This window comes from Centroberyx gerrardi, chromosome 5, assembly GCF_048128805.1.
Source record: "Centroberyx gerrardi isolate f3 chromosome 5, fCenGer3.hap1.cur.20231027, whole genome shotgun sequence".
In the NCBI taxonomy this organism is placed as follows: Eukaryota; Metazoa; Chordata; class Actinopteri; order Beryciformes; family Berycidae; genus Centroberyx; species Centroberyx gerrardi.
Genome location: NC_136001.1, coordinates 16,167,567 through 16,185,490, shown reverse-complemented (window position 1 = coordinate 16,185,490; position 17,924 = coordinate 16,167,567). Strand labels below are relative to the sequence as shown.

At 40.2% G+C, this 17,924-nt stretch overlaps 1 protein-coding gene across 1 annotated transcript in view; it reads right to left on the bottom strand.

Annotated features, from left to right (window-relative positions):
* The window catches only part of syn2b (synapsin IIb), a 78,422-nt gene that overhangs the window by 29,106 nt on the left and 31,392 nt on the right, over nucleotides 1-17,924 (bottom strand). Inside the window, exon 2 of the mRNA XM_071895234.2 lies at nucleotides 1,980-2,037. Within this exon, the coding sequence (XP_071751335.2) occupies nucleotides 1,980-2,037 (58 nt within the window). The remainder of the gene's footprint in view (nucleotides 1-1,979; nucleotides 2,038-17,924) is intronic.

Genomic DNA, 17,924 nt, shown 5'->3' with positions numbered 1-17,924 from the left:
CGTGAGGGAGATTTTTTTTCCATGCCAAGAAGACGGCCGACTGAATTCCCGAAAAGAAGAACTAACAGTTAACGTTACTCGGAATCCAGCTGAGTTTCCGAGATTAGCACGCTGTATAGCCTAGCTGCTAGTCAGTATCCACCGAGTGGACTGATAACGTTAATATTAACTTTTTAACTCTGACTCTGAATGTTTGCTCCCTCAATCCAGATTAATATTGAAAAATATTTTCAAAGAAGTAAAAGGACTCGTCCTGAGGAGGAGCAGGACAGTCTGGACCAGAGGAGCTGCTGAGCAGTAAAACAGAGTAGATAATAATGTCAAAGGCTGTAATGTAACGATGTAAAGATACAGGAGAGACTGACAGCAGAAAGATGCAGCAGGGCAGAGGGGCAGAAAAGCAGATTTCTCTGTAAAAGGGGTCTCATTTCTATTCTTCACCTTGTAGACAAAAGCAAGCAACAAACAGAACAGTGTAGCACTGTGTATATTTTTAAGTTATGTTATCTTTGACACAAAGTACTTTAGATATATACAGGTTAGTTATTTGTTTGACAAATGGAACTAAAGGCACTCAACCTCAACCCTCAACCCTCAAGTTAATTTGCTTATACATAGCACCATAAAAATACTGCTTTATACTTTGCCCATTATATAAACTTTACTATGTACAGCAACCATACTATGTACAGTTGCACCATTTTAAGGTTCTGCTATGGTTATACATGTGCAGTACTGTTTGTTTTTAAAGCATGGTTAGTCATTTCAAATTAGCCCACAAAAGTAACACTTTACTTTAGCCTCATTCCAGTGTAATAGCCTGTGTATTAACCTATGGAAAAGTATAAGTACACAATATTGCTATGTAGGTACTTGATGAAAATCTCCTTAATCCCTAATATACTTACAACGGTGTAACACATCATTCGAATGGCTTCATTAAAACAGTCTTGTTACACCGTTGTACATTATGTATTATATGATTTTCATCAACTACCTACACAGTAATACTGTGAACACACAATACTCCATAGGTTTATACACAGGTTAATACACTGAAATAAGGCCATTGTAAAGTGTTACCATGAATCTCCTTGATGATGACATACACAAACTGAAAATGACTTGGCAGTTTCACTGAGACAGACAGTGTTGCAACACCGCAGTGTCATAAACTCCTGACTGAGACGTGATGTCTGTGATGCCTTGCTGCATCATCTCTGATCATCTGAATGCAATGGAAAATAATGCAATACAACACAACAGTCCACACAGTAATGTAGAGAGCTACATACAATTGAAAGGTGAACTGGTCATCTTAAACTCAACATTTGGCCTAAATTTTGACATATAATGTTGTAGTAATGCCACTTCATGAAAAGATGAATGCATAGCCTGCATTACTGTTTTGTAAACATATACATTTTTTAGGATTTTTGACATGATTTTGATGGACCAAATCATTATTTTGCAAACATTTTAATTGGACCTTTGTTTCTTTGCATATTCTCCTGAATCAAACACATGTTGACATTTCAACAGACGATTTGAAAGGCTCAGTGAGAAGTTGACCCTGAAGAACGGAAAGCTCCAGCATCTTGCCCAAGGCAGAGACACTTGTGCTAACACTGGATCAAACCTGTGACCTTCTATTTCTGCAACCGCCACACAGCCATGGGCCATGATATTTATAACCTGCTTAGAGTGTTAGTATTTACCTCGCTTTTGGCTCTGAATTCCTTTTTACTAACTGGTAAGCTAGCAAGCAATAGGCAACTAGTGCTTATTAGTAATCAATAAGAGTTTCTTTTTGGAAACTTGCTGGTTCACCAATGTATCTGCTTGTCAATGAAAATGTATGCATTTCCATATCAAATATCTGAATATGGTGTTACTTTGCTTTCATCTCTGTTCAGATCCCCTGCAACCTTTTATCAAAAATTCTGCAGCATCATAGGTCTATAAAATCAATGTTATACCTGTTCCACTTTGATGTCGTAATCTCCAAGGACTTTCTTACCCCGGAACATTTTGGCCCTGGAAGAAGAGAAGAGAAGAGAGGAGAAGAAAGGAGAAGAGAAGAGAAGAGAAGAGAAGAGAAGAGAAGAGAAGAGAAGAGAAATACGGTAAGGAGTCACTCAAACCACTGTAACGCGAGATCAAGATCATGGTCAAGGTCTGTTTTTCCAAATAAAAACTGTTGTTTTTCCAACAAAATCTGTCTTGTTTTCTGTCTTGCAGCCCTAATCATTAGTGGGGACATTGCAAAACTGCCCACACTGGAAGACAGGGTTGGCAATCTTCACAGCTTTTCCTATCCAGACATTTGTGATAACAGATATTAGACCTGCACAGCTCAGAAAGTCCTCATAATTAAAGCCACAGAAAGCTGTGTATTACCCATCTCTGTGTCAGGTTGCCAACAGCTGTCTCTAGTGTATGCTGCCCTCTACTGGATACCACAGTCACCATAGAAGACATTAGGAAAAGAAAATGGACGCCTGCTTGAGCACTTTTAATGGCCTAACTTTCTGTGCATTTTGATGAGCTATTAAACCGCTTAAAATGATAAACTGCAAATCAGTGTGGGCATACTATAATAGCACGTATCGTCATCTTAATGGGCGGGAACATTACATTTCTGTAGACTGCAATATTGCCAAATGAAGTGCAGATTACAAGTCAAGACAGACAGAGAGAAAGAGACGAGCAGAAAGGCACAGACAGCCAGGCAGAGTGGAACACACAAACAGACAGACTGCCCATGACATCCATTTTACACAACATTGTAAACTGATCACAGAGAATTTACATTGCATCCATCATCGACACAGCCCATACACTGCAGCCCAATAAAGCCATAACCTCAAGCTGGGAAGAGTTTACAAGTATTTTAAATCCTGACTGACAGTGAAAACGTATATTTACGCCGTCCAACCTTCATACCTTCATGTAGTCCTACAGTCCATATAACACTGCTGAGTCCCTGTAACATAACTTCACACATCTAACCTCATTCACACCAGCTGGTCCTTGAACATCTTTGAATCATCTATTAAAATAATTTATGCCTCTTAAATGTCAAATAATGTGCTAGCCCGTGTTCCATCATTTCACATGTAACTTAATTTGTGCTGGATGGATCTTCCTCTCTGTGCCATCCATTAAAATTGTATTCCTTCCATATAACCTCACAGGACCTTGTGTAGCACATCACTGAGGCATCTGGCTCGTTAGTGTGGTTCATTAGGATCAGACCATCTGTGAGGGAAGACTCCGACGACATGATCCTGCAACTTCCACACTATCAATAGCCACACCAGCAAAACTGGCAACCTTACAATGACAGCAATAAATCTTTCTCAGTCCCCCTTACAGTTTTCACTACTCCAAGCAATTTTAACACAAAGCATGCATTGCAATTTCTCAAAAAAAGTGGTTTCAAAATCCAACATCTCAACCTAATCACCTTGCGTTTGGATGGGTCTAACAGTAAATGAGGCCCATGTGCTCAGTTTCTGCAGTGCACAACGCAAAAACACAGAGTACACAGAGGCTTGGGAAGTCAGGCCAATACAGTAATGGCCAATTATAGTGTTCCACAGAAAGGCTGCTGATGTAGCTTCCCCGTTTAATTCTATCTAACAACATAATGTAGCTGTCAGATAGCAAAACACATCAGGTCCAAGTATGAACAGCTGCAAGTGCCTGAAAGAAGGCTTTTATGAGACAGGGGTGCTTGTCCAAAAAAAAAATCTTCATATTAAAAATCCCTTTTGTGGGATGAAAACAACTCCTTTGAGCAGACTTATTTTTCCTTCTCGATGCATAAAGCATCTTCTGCTTTAAAAGGCACATCCACTACAATGCAGAGACCTGCGGTGTACAGCAGAGTGTTTCATCCTAGCCCAGTAGCATAATATGTAACCCAATGGTCCGCAGCCTCTGGTAGGCACTTTACCAGCCTCGCTCAAACTGTGAATCTTTCATTCTCCAGCACCAAGAAACAGCATGAAAGTTGAACATAGATTCTATTGTTTCATCTGCAACTTGAATAGGGTCAATTTCAGGTAGGAGAAGAGGAATATTTTAACTTGGAAAACAGTTTACACCAAAAGTTTTTATCATATTAGGGTAGTCAGATACAGTAAGGTAGCACTATTGCAACAAGCTCTGCCAACACAATGTTGCAGCTACTCCTACTACTACTACTATGACTACTGCAATTACTATTACCACTACTATTACTAGTCATAATAATAACAATAATACATGTTCTATTTAGTACCAAGACTCTGCACAATACCTCAGCATATCTGGTAGGGCCAAGGCCGGTATAGGAGAGCTTGGTACAGTGGAAGATGTCCAACACTCTTAACACAAAAATAAAAAAAAATTATTATTATTATTATTATTGTTAGTAGTAGTAGTAGTAGTAGTAGTAGTAGTAGTAGTAGTAATAGTAGTACTTGTGGTAGGCTAATAGTTGTAGTTGTAGTAGAAATAGTGTAATAGTTGTACAAATGCTGAATAAAATGCTTTGCACAGTGCCACCAATTGTCGGACAGATCACAATGATGTTGCAAAATTGGCTTCTATGGTGTCTCTTGAGCCAGACTGATGCATGAGGCAGCAAAATGCATCCTGACTTAATGGCTCCAACTATGCATTAGCACAAGCTCAGTTTGATGAAAAACCAACAAAAGACAGCTATAGGAAAGCAGAGGTAAGAGCTACCAGGTGATTGGAATTGCTGCTACAACTTAAATAGAGTGATATATTCACTCTGGCATGCTATTTCTGTGTTTGAATTGTCTGAAACCAGGATTTTCTATTATTAAACGGTCCCAAACACGCAGGCCTTGCAAACCCTATATTATCCCTGATAGGTCATCCCTGCAATTTCCTGAACTCAATATTTAGCATCCGCAAGCAACTTAAAACAAACACATACACACACTTGAAAACTTCAAGGAATATAAATCATCAGTCTTTCCTTCATTCAGGACAGCGTTGGCAGACCATCTGAAAAGCCTGACACACATTTAGTGTATTATATCCAATTCTGAGCTTTCACTCAGGGAAATTGAAAAATGTAAGGAAATGAAGCAAGAAAACGTTCCTGTAATAGGGAAAATGTTGGCAGATCCTCAGAAAAGCCCTAAGAAAAGGAAGAAACAGACCACCAGATGCGTCACAGAAAACAGAAAACCCCACCCCACCTTGCATCTCCCACCTTCAGTCATGTTTGGCGCAATAGCTAATGATCAGTATGATACACAGATGTAATCAAATAAAATACACAGCATTGAGGTACATTGTGGCAGAGATAAGCAAGTTGGAGAACTCTGTGGAGTTCCTTGAGAAATTTAAATGGCTAGAACTACAATCATAGTTGCTAAAAATCTTTATACATAGACAAAGATGTATGCACAAATTCAAATTTGATTTGAATGACTTCAACGAAGGAGTAAATTAGTTTTTTTTGTCATTTCTCAACCCTCTACTTAGTTCAATGAATGATGTATATTTTTTTTAAACAAGGTTATTATGATTGTTCACACACTTCTAGGTATGGTGGAAACCATTTAAGTTTCTATAGTAACTGCAGCAGGTCTATTTATTTCCAGGGGAATTGTGTGGGTGATATTAGGATTTAGCTCTCTCTCTAACTATTATCCCACTAGTGCCAAGAATAAGTCAGAGTACAGTGCAGCAGGCTAGCCTGAGGGACGGAGATAAAGGTGAATTTAAATGGCTAAATCTCTTTTATCCATTAGCTTAGTAACTGGAGCAGACACATTTGGAATAAGTGTCAGAGGAATGGAGTTGGTTGGGGTTTTGATAATGAAAAATCCTGACTCATAACTAGATTACTAGCAATAATAAAATGATAATACACTGTCTGCAAATAAATTTAAATTGGCTGGTGTAGAGCTTCTGAACTGTAGCTTGGCCATGTTGTGCTATGGGCACCAAGTTACCATACCCTTCTTGAAGACGTTTTCCCCGAAAATTTGTTAACAATGACCTCCATTACATCACCATGGTGACAGGCTCAACATAGATCTGTTTGTCACTTAGCAACAGCTACGGTGCAGGGCAGGTTTGTGGAGCTAACATGGCTGCCACTGAAAACAGCACTGGCCAAACTCTCTGTAGCTCTGTACTGGGGTGAATTCAACAGCTGAGCTCTGGCGACTCCATTATTTCAGGGTCATTTGATTCGATCCCACTCCATTATTGATTTGTGGAGTCCAAGAGTCTGAGACACCCCACAGAGTCCTGTACAAATTAAGCTTTTGAAATCAATGCAGGGTAATGGAAGCGAGAGAGAGAGAGAGAGAGAGAGAGAGAGAAAGAGAGAGCAAGGACTGAAATAAATATTACAAGTGGGTAAGTACTGAAGTAAGTATTAAAAATGATGCAGAGAGGACAAAATAATGAGTGTAGGAAAAATATCATTGTGGGTTGGCCGCAGTATGACTTTATTAGCCCTTGTGTAATAACCAGTTCTGCCGTATTCATCAATAATATGTTAGGAATGTAGCTTTAATTGTCTTGTAGTGGATGCAATAACATCCTTGATTTGCAATGGTTTACACCCGATCCTTGCTGCCCTGGGTATGATTACATACCACAACACCCCAACAGCACAGTTAACACAGAACGATGATTGGTATTCTGTTACATTACTTCCTCTGTTCCCAGAACCTCTTTCTCTGCAAGACAATAATCTCTTAAAATAAATAAACCTGCAACGAAAGCTCAATTGCAGCAGGGTCGTCAGGTGGTCACAATTTGCCTGAAAATAGGTGTTGTTTTAAAGTATCCTCGTCAAGCTATGTTTTACACGGATAAAGCCCTGAATCACATTAAGTGTGACGGCTGACAAGAATAGAGGCAGCGATCAGGCTGTAATGATGGCATGAGTGTCTGCTGCCCATAAAAGGATATTACATATCACTATTCGGATGATGCTCTCTCTCTCTCTCTCCCTTGCTCTTTCTCTCCTCTTCCTTTATCTCTCCTCTCGCACCTATGTAGTTTGCCTTTTTTCCCTCTGTGTCCCTTTTTTCTCCACCCATCTCTCTCTCTCTCTCTCTCCCTCTGATGGTCAACTCACTGCAAAGAAACATCAGTGGAATATGCTTACATGAACCATGCATAGGAAATGCATGCATTTTAATGCGTTCATTGAAATACAGCAAGATAGATAATGTTTCTACAGTAAAAAGCAGAAAATGCATTATTCACTGGGCACAACATTGATTTTACTGGCACATTTATTCTAACAATGGCCTTTTGTTGATGTACGTCTCCAACATGAGCAGAAAACACTATAGGCCCCACGTCAAGATTAAAAAGGACAAGGAATATAAGCAAGCAGCATTTGCATATGAAAGCAGTCAGATGGACTTAACATGAAGAAACTGTTCCCTTTGCTTTCTACACAAGGCATTTCACTAGGAACAAGTTGCTCAGTTGCATCTGCCCTACTCACTATTTTTTCTCACCACTTCATCCACAAGAGTGGATATTGTGTAAGACGGGTTTGACTAAAAGTGTTGACAAAAAGTGTTGGAGCAGTTCTGTCAGCTCTAGTATGGTGGGTGATGGCCAAAGTGTCCAATTATTTGGGTAGCCGGTGTGCTATTACTGTAGGTGGGGACAGAGTATGTAGGGACCAGCTAATCAGAGTATATGAGATGAAAAAAGACATGGTGAACTGTGTTGGCTGTAGGCTATGAATTCATGTTCAGCCTCTATGGAAACATTTTGATGTGACTGCAGGCTACCTTTAAAGATTTCCAAGGCTCCGTCTTATTAAATACCACACAGGGGGGAGAGAAAGGAAAGAAGGGAGTAAGAAAATGGGATGGGATGCAGCAGGTGGCTGGCTTTGAACCAACAACACTAACATATTACACGGTATGGGCCTTAATCCATTGATTCTACAAGATACCACAGGCGGAGAAGTTCTAGATGCATATTGAACCATAGGAGGAAAGGTTACAAAAGGCACAGGCAATTTTGAAGCAATGGAAAAGGGCAATATTGCTTTGAGTTTGGATGGAGGTTGGTAAATAGGTCATAGTCAATGGGGACAACAAGGATTTAACAAAGGGTATTAAGAAAAATTACTTTTGCATAACCGTTGGCAAAATTCCCCTCTATTTGACTTATAACATTACCTGCGTATCACAGCATTTACTTTACTTCACTCTACTTTATTGGACACAACATCTTCACTGCTTTATTGCCCAGTCTACACTGGTCAGGTTGATGATTGTCAGAATCTAATGTGTGTTTCCGAGCTTGTCTTGACACACTCAAGACAAGCTAGGAGTAGGAGGATCACACTGGCTCCCTCAGAGAACTATCAGACACTCTGCAGACACATACAGGTACACACACACACACACACACACACACGCACACACACAATTTTCGATCCTCGGCCTACCTCCATTTGCATTTGTCCTTCAGTGTGTGAGTGCCTGTCTGTTTCTATGTGCAAAAATCGACCAGAAGACCCAAAGCTCTGATTGGCTGGGGTGACTGAACACGTACAGCATACAAATCTTCAAATCAGTGGTATTTGCTCATGCATTTTTCCCTCAGGTGAAGATGTCACTTGAATTATTTAGCTGCAGCACAGAAAGCTGTAACATCTCCTCTTGCCATTATCTCCCTTCTCAGGCCTGGAGGAATACAGGTATCCCATGAAATTTTATCTCCCGTGAGAATGTGCCTCCATCTATGCTTGTGTAGCTAATACAGTGCAACAACTGTGCAACAATACAAGGGGTCACAAGGCAAATGATGGCACCTCATTTCTCATCTTCTACATGACAGCAAACTCTATCTAGTTTTCATAGATCTCTGCTATGTAATTGCAGATCATCTATGAAAGTGCAATTTTGCCTCAATTACATATTTGGAAACATTTGAAGATAATTAATTTAACCATGTTAAAATTGTAGCTTGTGTAACAAAAAACCTTCATGCGGCGTTTCTTGATTTTAACAGGGAAGGCAACAGGCTTCAGATGACTGAAAACAGAGATGTCCTGCTGTAAGTTGGTCCGTTAAATGACAGAAGTAAACATGACATTAATTAGCTGGTTGTACACATCCACCTCAATTCTCTGCATCATTTGATAAATGAGATGAGTGTAAGAAATGTGTGTGTGTGTGTGTGTGTTTCTGTGTCTGTGGTCTGTTTGTGTGGCATTATTACATTACTGTGACAAATGGTGGCTTGCAGAGTATACTATGCTCTCATGGAGATATGCAGGTACACTTACAGGTGTGTATGTGTGTGTGCGTGTGTGTGTGCCCAAGTATAGTACATCTGCTTCACTTAACAGTTGTTATCTGTTCGGGGTGCCACAGTATCTATCATAGAGCCCGGCTGCGCTCTTCTCAAAGTGTGAGCTCAATGGCCAACTGGCTGGCATTGTTTTCATTCAGATGCAAATATTAGTGTTTGGTCTCCAGTTCACCAATTACAGGGAGTGACACAGCGAAACAATTATCAGCAAATATGTCCAATGATTGCTCAATTCAAAATGAGGTACAATTAGCCTCCTCATTACTGAAAATTATTGGCTGTCAGACAAGCTTCTCTGACTCAAACCAGTGAACATAAACTCATTTTTTTTCTTCAATGGACCCCTCCAGAGAAAAATCATTATAGGCCAGGGATTGTCCTCATCTGTGAATAAGCTGGTGATACAGGCCATTGAATTTGTATGTAAAACATGCACAGCAGAGGAATTAAAGGTGAAAAGAAGATTTGAAGGTTAAATTACTTGGCCAGGTGCTGATATTCCTGGCTTTCAAAACTCACTTTCCAGCCCATACTCCATACTGAAACAAACCTACAAAGCAGTATTATTTTTACAGTAGTTTGTATCGTGATATATTAATTCTTCTCCAGACGTTTCTGTTGGATCTCTGCTCTAATTGTTTAAATGTGACTTTATTATTTGTGTCAATTTCAGGCTACCGTAATTTGAGACCTGTCAATGTTGCAATTCCTTGGTCGCCAACAGAGGTTGATATAACTCATAGTTTACTTTTTTAAACATGACATCAGAAAAGCAAGAAGAATGAAGGATTCGATAAAAAGTGTTCATGTAGGACAGGATATGTTCATGAACAGGCTTGGCACTTGAGGATAAGTTCACAAGCTGAACTTAGATTCAATTCCATGTCTTGTTTTCATCAGCCTCTCTCCAAAATCAAGATATATGCCCTGTCCAGACACAAGCCCTCCAGCCACCCTAGGCTTTTAAGATTAAGGGAGCTGTGTTCTCAGTTTTAAAGGAAGCTGGGCTTTCCACTCCCTCAGAATGTTTTATACTGATTCAGTTGAAAGGCTGAGAGGGATACAGAGTGGGGGAGACAAACAGTGGTACAAATTGAGGAATTCTCCCCACCCCATATGTCTTGCAGGAAATCCAATCAGTTCCTCTTGTGATGGAGCAACAGTGCAGCAGGCGTGCAACAGTGCAGCAGGCGTGCAACGCGGCGGTAAAAAGTGAGATTTTCATATTGGTTACATCTGTACCTCACACAAATAAGACACTATTATATTTCTATAGCAACACCAGTGTATTAGGTGGGACAATTAGATCCCAGGCTAGCAGTGACATATAACATTTCAGAGGCAGGGGACTTCTCAAAGCACCAAATTCAGACTTCTGATCTTTGCAACAAGATGGCAAGTCTTGAAATGACAGCCACCCACTGATTCATCTCTGGGTGAGGTGAAAGAAAGGTGAGAGTGTTCTTCCTGGTCTAATGGTGGGCTGAGACAGAGTGTCTGTCTGCAGAGAGAGGGAGAGCAGATAAATCACTGCAGACAACCCTACTGTGGCTTGACATATATGAGACTTTATGTGCACTTTATCCATCTGTCTGTCTAGCTGTTGTCTCTGTGTTTGTCCTGCTGTCTGTCTGTCTGCAAACACATGCACGGCCTATTTTAAATGCACACGCAAACTCACCTACACGCATACATTTGCGTTCTGTAACCACACACAAGCATGTATACACACATACAAACAACAAAATGGTCTGTCACTGAACCAGCACAAGTGATTGCCAAAGTTTGTCACTTGACAACTTCAATTCACATCCATTACTTCTTTCTGTTGCCTTTACTTGTCATTTGAATAAAAACAGCTCAGAAAAAGAATTCCGGTCGCAATTCAGCTCCCATATGTGATGCATTCCTCAATGAGATGATATTGCTATCCAGTCCTTTTCTTATTGGTTGTAGGGCAAAGCAACAATAAAATACAAGATACACCTACACACTAAATCACTCTGTGTTCTATTGTACTGCGTCTAATCTAGGCACCATAAAAAAAAGAGTTGTCAGGACAGATTAATACAACTGACCTTGTGTGATGAAATGTTACCTTCACCCCCCCCTTCTCTCTCACACACACATGAATGCATATAGTGTACACATACAGACAACCCCCCACACACTCATCACTTTTTCGCCGCCACACTGTGATTATCTGTAAAGCCGTCATCACTTCACTTATTGTTTCTGCTTTGTTTAGCACTTGTACGAGGTACTGCTGTGTGTGGGGGGTTTTGTTGGTGTGCATGTTTGTACGTGTGTGTCCATCGCCCACACCGCCCATTTGTCGTGACAGCGCTTGGAGTGTAGTGTTTAATTTTAGAGAGAGTGAGAGAAGAGAGGGAGAGAGAGAGGGAGAGGGAGAGAGAGAGAAGGACATAAAAACTGCTGATCCACCACTGGCACCATGCCTACGGGGAAGATTCATAAACAAAAGGTACCTGGCCTCCATTGCCAGCAGGAGGAAAAGCAAATGCTGGGGAAGCTCTTTAGTATATGATACATTTACAAAGGTAGCCATCTTAGACATTGCATTTATAGCACTACAGCAGCGCTTTGACATGCAAATTCTGTTCACACCAAGAGGCACATGGAATAGCAACCATCTGTTTCAGAGACAAAACTCCTGTGTGACAATATACTGTTTCATTTTTACATTATTATATTTGTTGTAAAGGAAAATGTCATTGTTGCTGCAGTACTAATACACTGTATAAACTACCACTAGCATATAATTTGTGCCCACAGTGTGCTGCAAGATTTGGTGTTATGGCGATGCAAGGAAAGTATGGACAAAGATACTAAGACGGGGGCGTCCTGGTGGCTCAGTGGTCTAAGGCACGTACCATGTAAACACGACATCCTGGGTTCCAATCTGACCCAAGACCTTTGTTGCATGTCATCCCTCTCTCTCTCCCAATCTTTCCTGTCAATCTCCGCTTTGAACTGTCTAATAAAGGTGAAAATGCCCAAGAAAAAAGATACTAAGACAGACCTGAGTAGACTAGTGCAGGCATGAAGGTCAAATCACAACTCTTGGTTTAATATGACACAGTCAAATCCAATAAGAAGTGTAATGTTACAGTTGAGGAAGCTATCAATTTAACCGGCAATATTAAATGTTCCCTTTATTTGTGCAGATGAATTTTATTAGCACTCTTGTGCATAAGAGTGGCCTGTGGCTCGGCAGAATAAAGAACATATCATGTGCTCATGGTGTTGCGAGTTCCTCTCATCTGCTCTTCAACTCTCACTCTCTACTCCACTCTACTGTATGTTGCTAAGAAAAAAAAAACAGAAAAGAAAATAAATCATCCTAAAAAAGTTTTTATACAGTATCTCTCACCCTCTAAAAGAACCAGCACCGGTATTCTGTGCTGCTGAGTCTAACAATCCAAACATTTGTAACGGCAAGATATTAATATACTCCACTGCTACACAATCCCCCCACCCTAAAAAATGATGGCAATGAAAGCTTTGGCAATTTACTGCACCAACACACAGACCACCATCAATCCTATGTGGTTCCTGGATATTGGCGGGAAGCCATGCCTTTAGTAGGCTGTTCATTTCCCAGTCTATTCCTCAGTGACTGCTTTCCAGGAACACTAGGCATTTAGTTTGGCCACAGATCTTAATAACAAGAGGGAAACTTCTGTTTGTCACTTCCACCTGGTTGAGCAAACAAGCAAATCATTTTGTTGGTGGGGCGGAGTCATTTGTTTGTTGCGCTCTCTCTCTCTCTCTGTCATTGGGAGGGGAACACAGTGGGAAACATACTTTTCGTGAAATATAGTCATGCTTGTTCCCTTTCAAAGTGCCTTTGATCCTGTGCAACAGAACTAAAAGCTTACAGTCCCCTGGGGTCCAAACCCTGATAACTTTTTACACTGCTTGGTAACATATTCAGCACACCCAGGAAATAGCAGCTGGTTCTGTGTAATTTGATGGGTAGGACATTACATTCACATTTCCAGCTTCCTGCTGATACCTCTATGTATGCTGGATAAAAAACCCAGTCAGTAGCATATATTATGGTAAGTGGGTTTTCTTTTACCAAGCCTATTTTACATATAAATACAGCATGGCATGTGTTACACAGTCTCTAACGCACAGCAACCTGTCACAGGAGGCACTGTGATAGAAATGAAGTGCTCTTTCAGCCACAGCACTCATACCTGTAGCACATTCTACTGACTGACTTTTAAAACCCTGATCCTTATGCGCAGCCACACCACAAAGTCTTACCTTTATTCAGAGAACCTGTACAATATTTCTACCAAATCCAAAAATCTCTTCAATGTGCATCCTTCACAAACTGACCACACACACATACTGTGTCTGGATTGACAGAAGAGAAAAGGCTGGAGGCCATAATAAACTGAGCCAAAACATTTCCAATAAATATAACTTCTCTGCCTGCTCCTTCACTAGACTTCTATATACTCCAGCCAACTAGCATCTCACAGGCAGTGGTGCTGGTAAAGCTAGATCAAACACTATCAAGGTATCTTAAGAAAACACATCAATCAATCAATCAATAAACTTAACAGCCAAGAAGCTAATTTATATAGCATGTTCAATAATTCATGTTATTCAAATGGCTACTTCAAAAAATACAATAGGTGTGCAAGGATGGTAGCCAGACAGACTACGCCCCGCATTAAGAAACCAACAGCGCTGAATCCTTGAGACTGATCTGTGCTGCTGAGAGTGTGACCTGCTCCTAACAAGCTCCACCTGGCTGTCTGATATGGATCCAACTACAGAGATTAGATAGTTGGCCACAGCGCTTAAAAACCCAATCCAAAATAAGAATATAGCCGCAAGCGGCGATTGCGAGGTCCAAGCACAACTTGATAAGACAGACAGATAGACAAAACATTACAGAAGGTAGAAAGACACACAAAAACTGACATGTTGTGAAGATCGAACACACAGTCTAACACCAGCTTTTGTGTTGGCCCGTGACTTCTGTCAAGTTCATCATTTCATTGCAACCACATTGCTGGAGTTATTCACAACGGCCAAACCTTCTATTACTTGTCCTTGATGACTAACGACTTCGGAAAGGACAAGCCTGGATTTGATCCCACAACCTTCCACATGAAAGGCTGATGCTTTACCTAATGCGCCAAACGCCTGTTATAGGCTTAGTGAGGAGAAACTAACTAAAGGGAGAAGTAGTGTGATACTGCAGCCTATGATTGACAGACTGACAGTGCTAATCACTTTATAGAACATTGTAGTGCTCTCCATTGCCTCAGAAAGAATATTATAACTGTACTAGTGTGCCACATTAATCAATTTACACATGGCTTTACAGACATCATCTTGACAGTCCAGATATCATTTGTATTTAGTTTGATGAAGATTGATCAAACTATCTTGAACATATCACATTGTCAATTTATCAAACTATTTGCAGCTGCACAATTCCATCTACTGAGCGCTCAGTTTTCAAGATATCATTATAATTTTTGGGCTGTTTACTAATTAAGGTATGACGATTTCAAAAATCATGTTGTTTTTTTCCTGTAATGTACGGTTTAGGATCACAGTCAGTTTTTGCTATAAACAGAGGGGGGCGACGTCAAAATCGGGGGTAGGTACCAGTGTACGAAAGATTTATCTCACTTCAGCCGTCATGGCTGATTTTTAATGAATTTTTGAAGTTGTGACTTTAATACTAATGAAGATTTGGTTATTATGCAATAAGCCACGCCCACTTTCATCAATAATGACCATGGATCGACTTGGACATCATCCTAGAACATGTGTAAAAATTTTCATAAAAATCTATGCGGTCAATTATGAGATATGAACCTTTTGCATTTGTAGCGCCCACTAGTGGTACAGCTCAAAATGCTTTTGTGGGTGTGTTCACGCAACGTGTTTCAAATTTTGGCTTGATTAAATGAACGGTTAATGAGTTATGGCCAATTTAGTGTTATGGCATGTTTCGTTAAAAGTTTATTGGTCGATAAAAGCCAAACCATTTGACCTATCAATAACCTTTATAAAACTTTGAAAGAGGACGGTCTCAAGATTCTCCACACCAAATTTCATGTGAATTGGATGAATGGCCTAGGAGGAGTTGCGAAAAAAGTGTTTCTTAAATAATTCAAAATGGCAGATAATGCAATATGGTGGATGTTGAAAGTGATATATGGGTTGGACTCGGCACATTCCAAAGAATCTAGGAACACAAGAATTTTTAGTCTACCGACACACGGTTCAGAAGTTATTGGCCAAAATGTAAAGTTGCTTGTTATAGCGCCACCATCTGGCCAATGTGCATGGGCTGCCTTACCTGAGTAGTGGTGGGCCATAGGAGCCCACCTGCCAAATATGGCTGCTGTAGGGCTTACGGTTTCTGAGCTGCAGATACTTTTAGCGGAGAAAAAGAAAGAAAGAAAGAAGCACTACGTGCTGGACCCCTAAATATGGCGCTCCATGTTGAACCACAGACGCCAAGCGTGACATAATTTTTCAGCCCAAATATGGGATTCCCATTTCAGTTTAAAGGATAAGGCTGGTGTTTTTTAATGCATTGCTTACCGTCAACAAATCCTATGAAAATAACAAAATCAGCAATGAATTTGTTTTCCTAACAAGTCTCATCCATGTAGCCGGTGCCCAATGAATCCATGTCCCAGCAGCCATAGAACTCCATTGTATTAAAAAAACGATTAAAAACACGTCACAAAGCCATGCCGTTGCTCTGGCAGCATATTTCATCATCGCGATGCACCGGGCCAGCCGACTTTTTCCTCAAACAACTTAATAAGTCGGCCGTAAACACGTCTGCGATCTCAGGAAAGTAGTTCCGTAGCACACGAAAATAGTCCCCGGTGTAATGAAGAATTTGTTCCCATTTGAATTTGATTTGGTAATAACTACAACAGCCTGACTTTTCGTGGTAACAGTTAGTGATTTTTAAAATTGAAACTATGTCTTTGTGAGCTGTATTTCAAGGTTTTTAGCTTACAATTGGAGCCAATGACTTCCGGGTTGACGGCTAAAAACGGTACGTGGGAAGTCAGAAAGTAACAGGAGTAGAGCAAAAGCATTGTTGATTTTGTTATTTTCATAGGATTTGTTGACCGTAAGCAATGCATTACACCAAAACACCAGCCTTATCCTTTAAAGTGAAAATGAATTTGGGTGTAAAAGGATTGCCTTTTACACTACGTCCAACTCTAATACTGACTCTTTTTGCTTCTGGGGGTTCCTTTATAATGCATTTCTTTATTTTTTGAGGTGGATTATGATGGCTTTGAAGCTGCAATGAAAAACACTAGCCAAACTTAGCTTGGCAGAGACTGTTTTCTATCAACAAGTCTTACCCTTGCAAATTGTCTGAATATACCCAGAATTTATATAATAAAAGATTGTTTCATAGAAAGCTTCACAGGATAACAGGGAATGGGACTACAGTTCTGCTTGTGGGATAAATCTGTCTCTGTGCCACTTGCTTTGTGGATGTTTACATTGGCAATGTGGTGCCCATAACAAAATAATTTAAGACCCCTGCTACTTTACGGTAACCATCTTATAGTCGGAGTAGCCCCTAGGGCAGAAGCCACAGTAATTTTCTGTTTCTGTAGCACCAAGCATAGTACAGAACACAAGAGCACAAAATATGCCCCCTGGTTAATGTAAACTTTGTGCTTACTCTTTACACTATGCAGTAATTGGATACTGGACTCTGCTGTTCACAGATTGTTTTCCACAATATTAATTTGGCAAAGCTCAGGTGGTCTCTGTGCTGAGTCGATTGGGCCATTGTCTGCGAAAGGCAATTTGCATGGCTAAGCAGTCTGTGGTGAACAGTAAGCACCAGAATAAAATGTACTGATATTATTCTTTCAGGCTACAGCTATTTGATGTATCCCTGGATGGCAAGATAATCCTGTCTAAAATGGTAGAAAAAGATCTATCAAGAGACATATACTCCATTTGTAAATTCATCTCCCTGAAATAATCTTTCCATGACCCTTTTTATTCATTGTGCAGATTTCTTCTGCTGATCCCGAGTCCAGACATTCCTCATGCGGATGAATGGAGTAGAGCAGTGCTCTTCATCTGGATCAGTTATTGTCCATCCTGGCACAAATCTAACAGTATTATCAGACCACTGAATGTCACAGATTTAGCTTGGAGCCAGTCTCTCTATATGCACTGTATATACTGTATCATAATAAACTCTTATTGCTAGCTTCACTGCCTATGGTTTCAAGGAAAACAATCCAGCGGAGACAAACAGGAAAGAGAAAAGAGAACTATGACACAGCATAAAGAAGAGAACTATGACACAGCATAAAGAAGGGAACTATGACACAGCATAGCATAATCAAGGATTCAAATACAGTGCAAGTACATGGTATGCTAATTTGAAGACCAGAACCACAAACATACCATCTGCTTTTTGTTTCTGATGAAGTGGCAAAAACTTTTAGATCAGTTCACCTCTATGAGATTTTTTGAACAATATGGAGATAATAGCCACACAGTCTATGTGTGCCCCAAAGCATTTG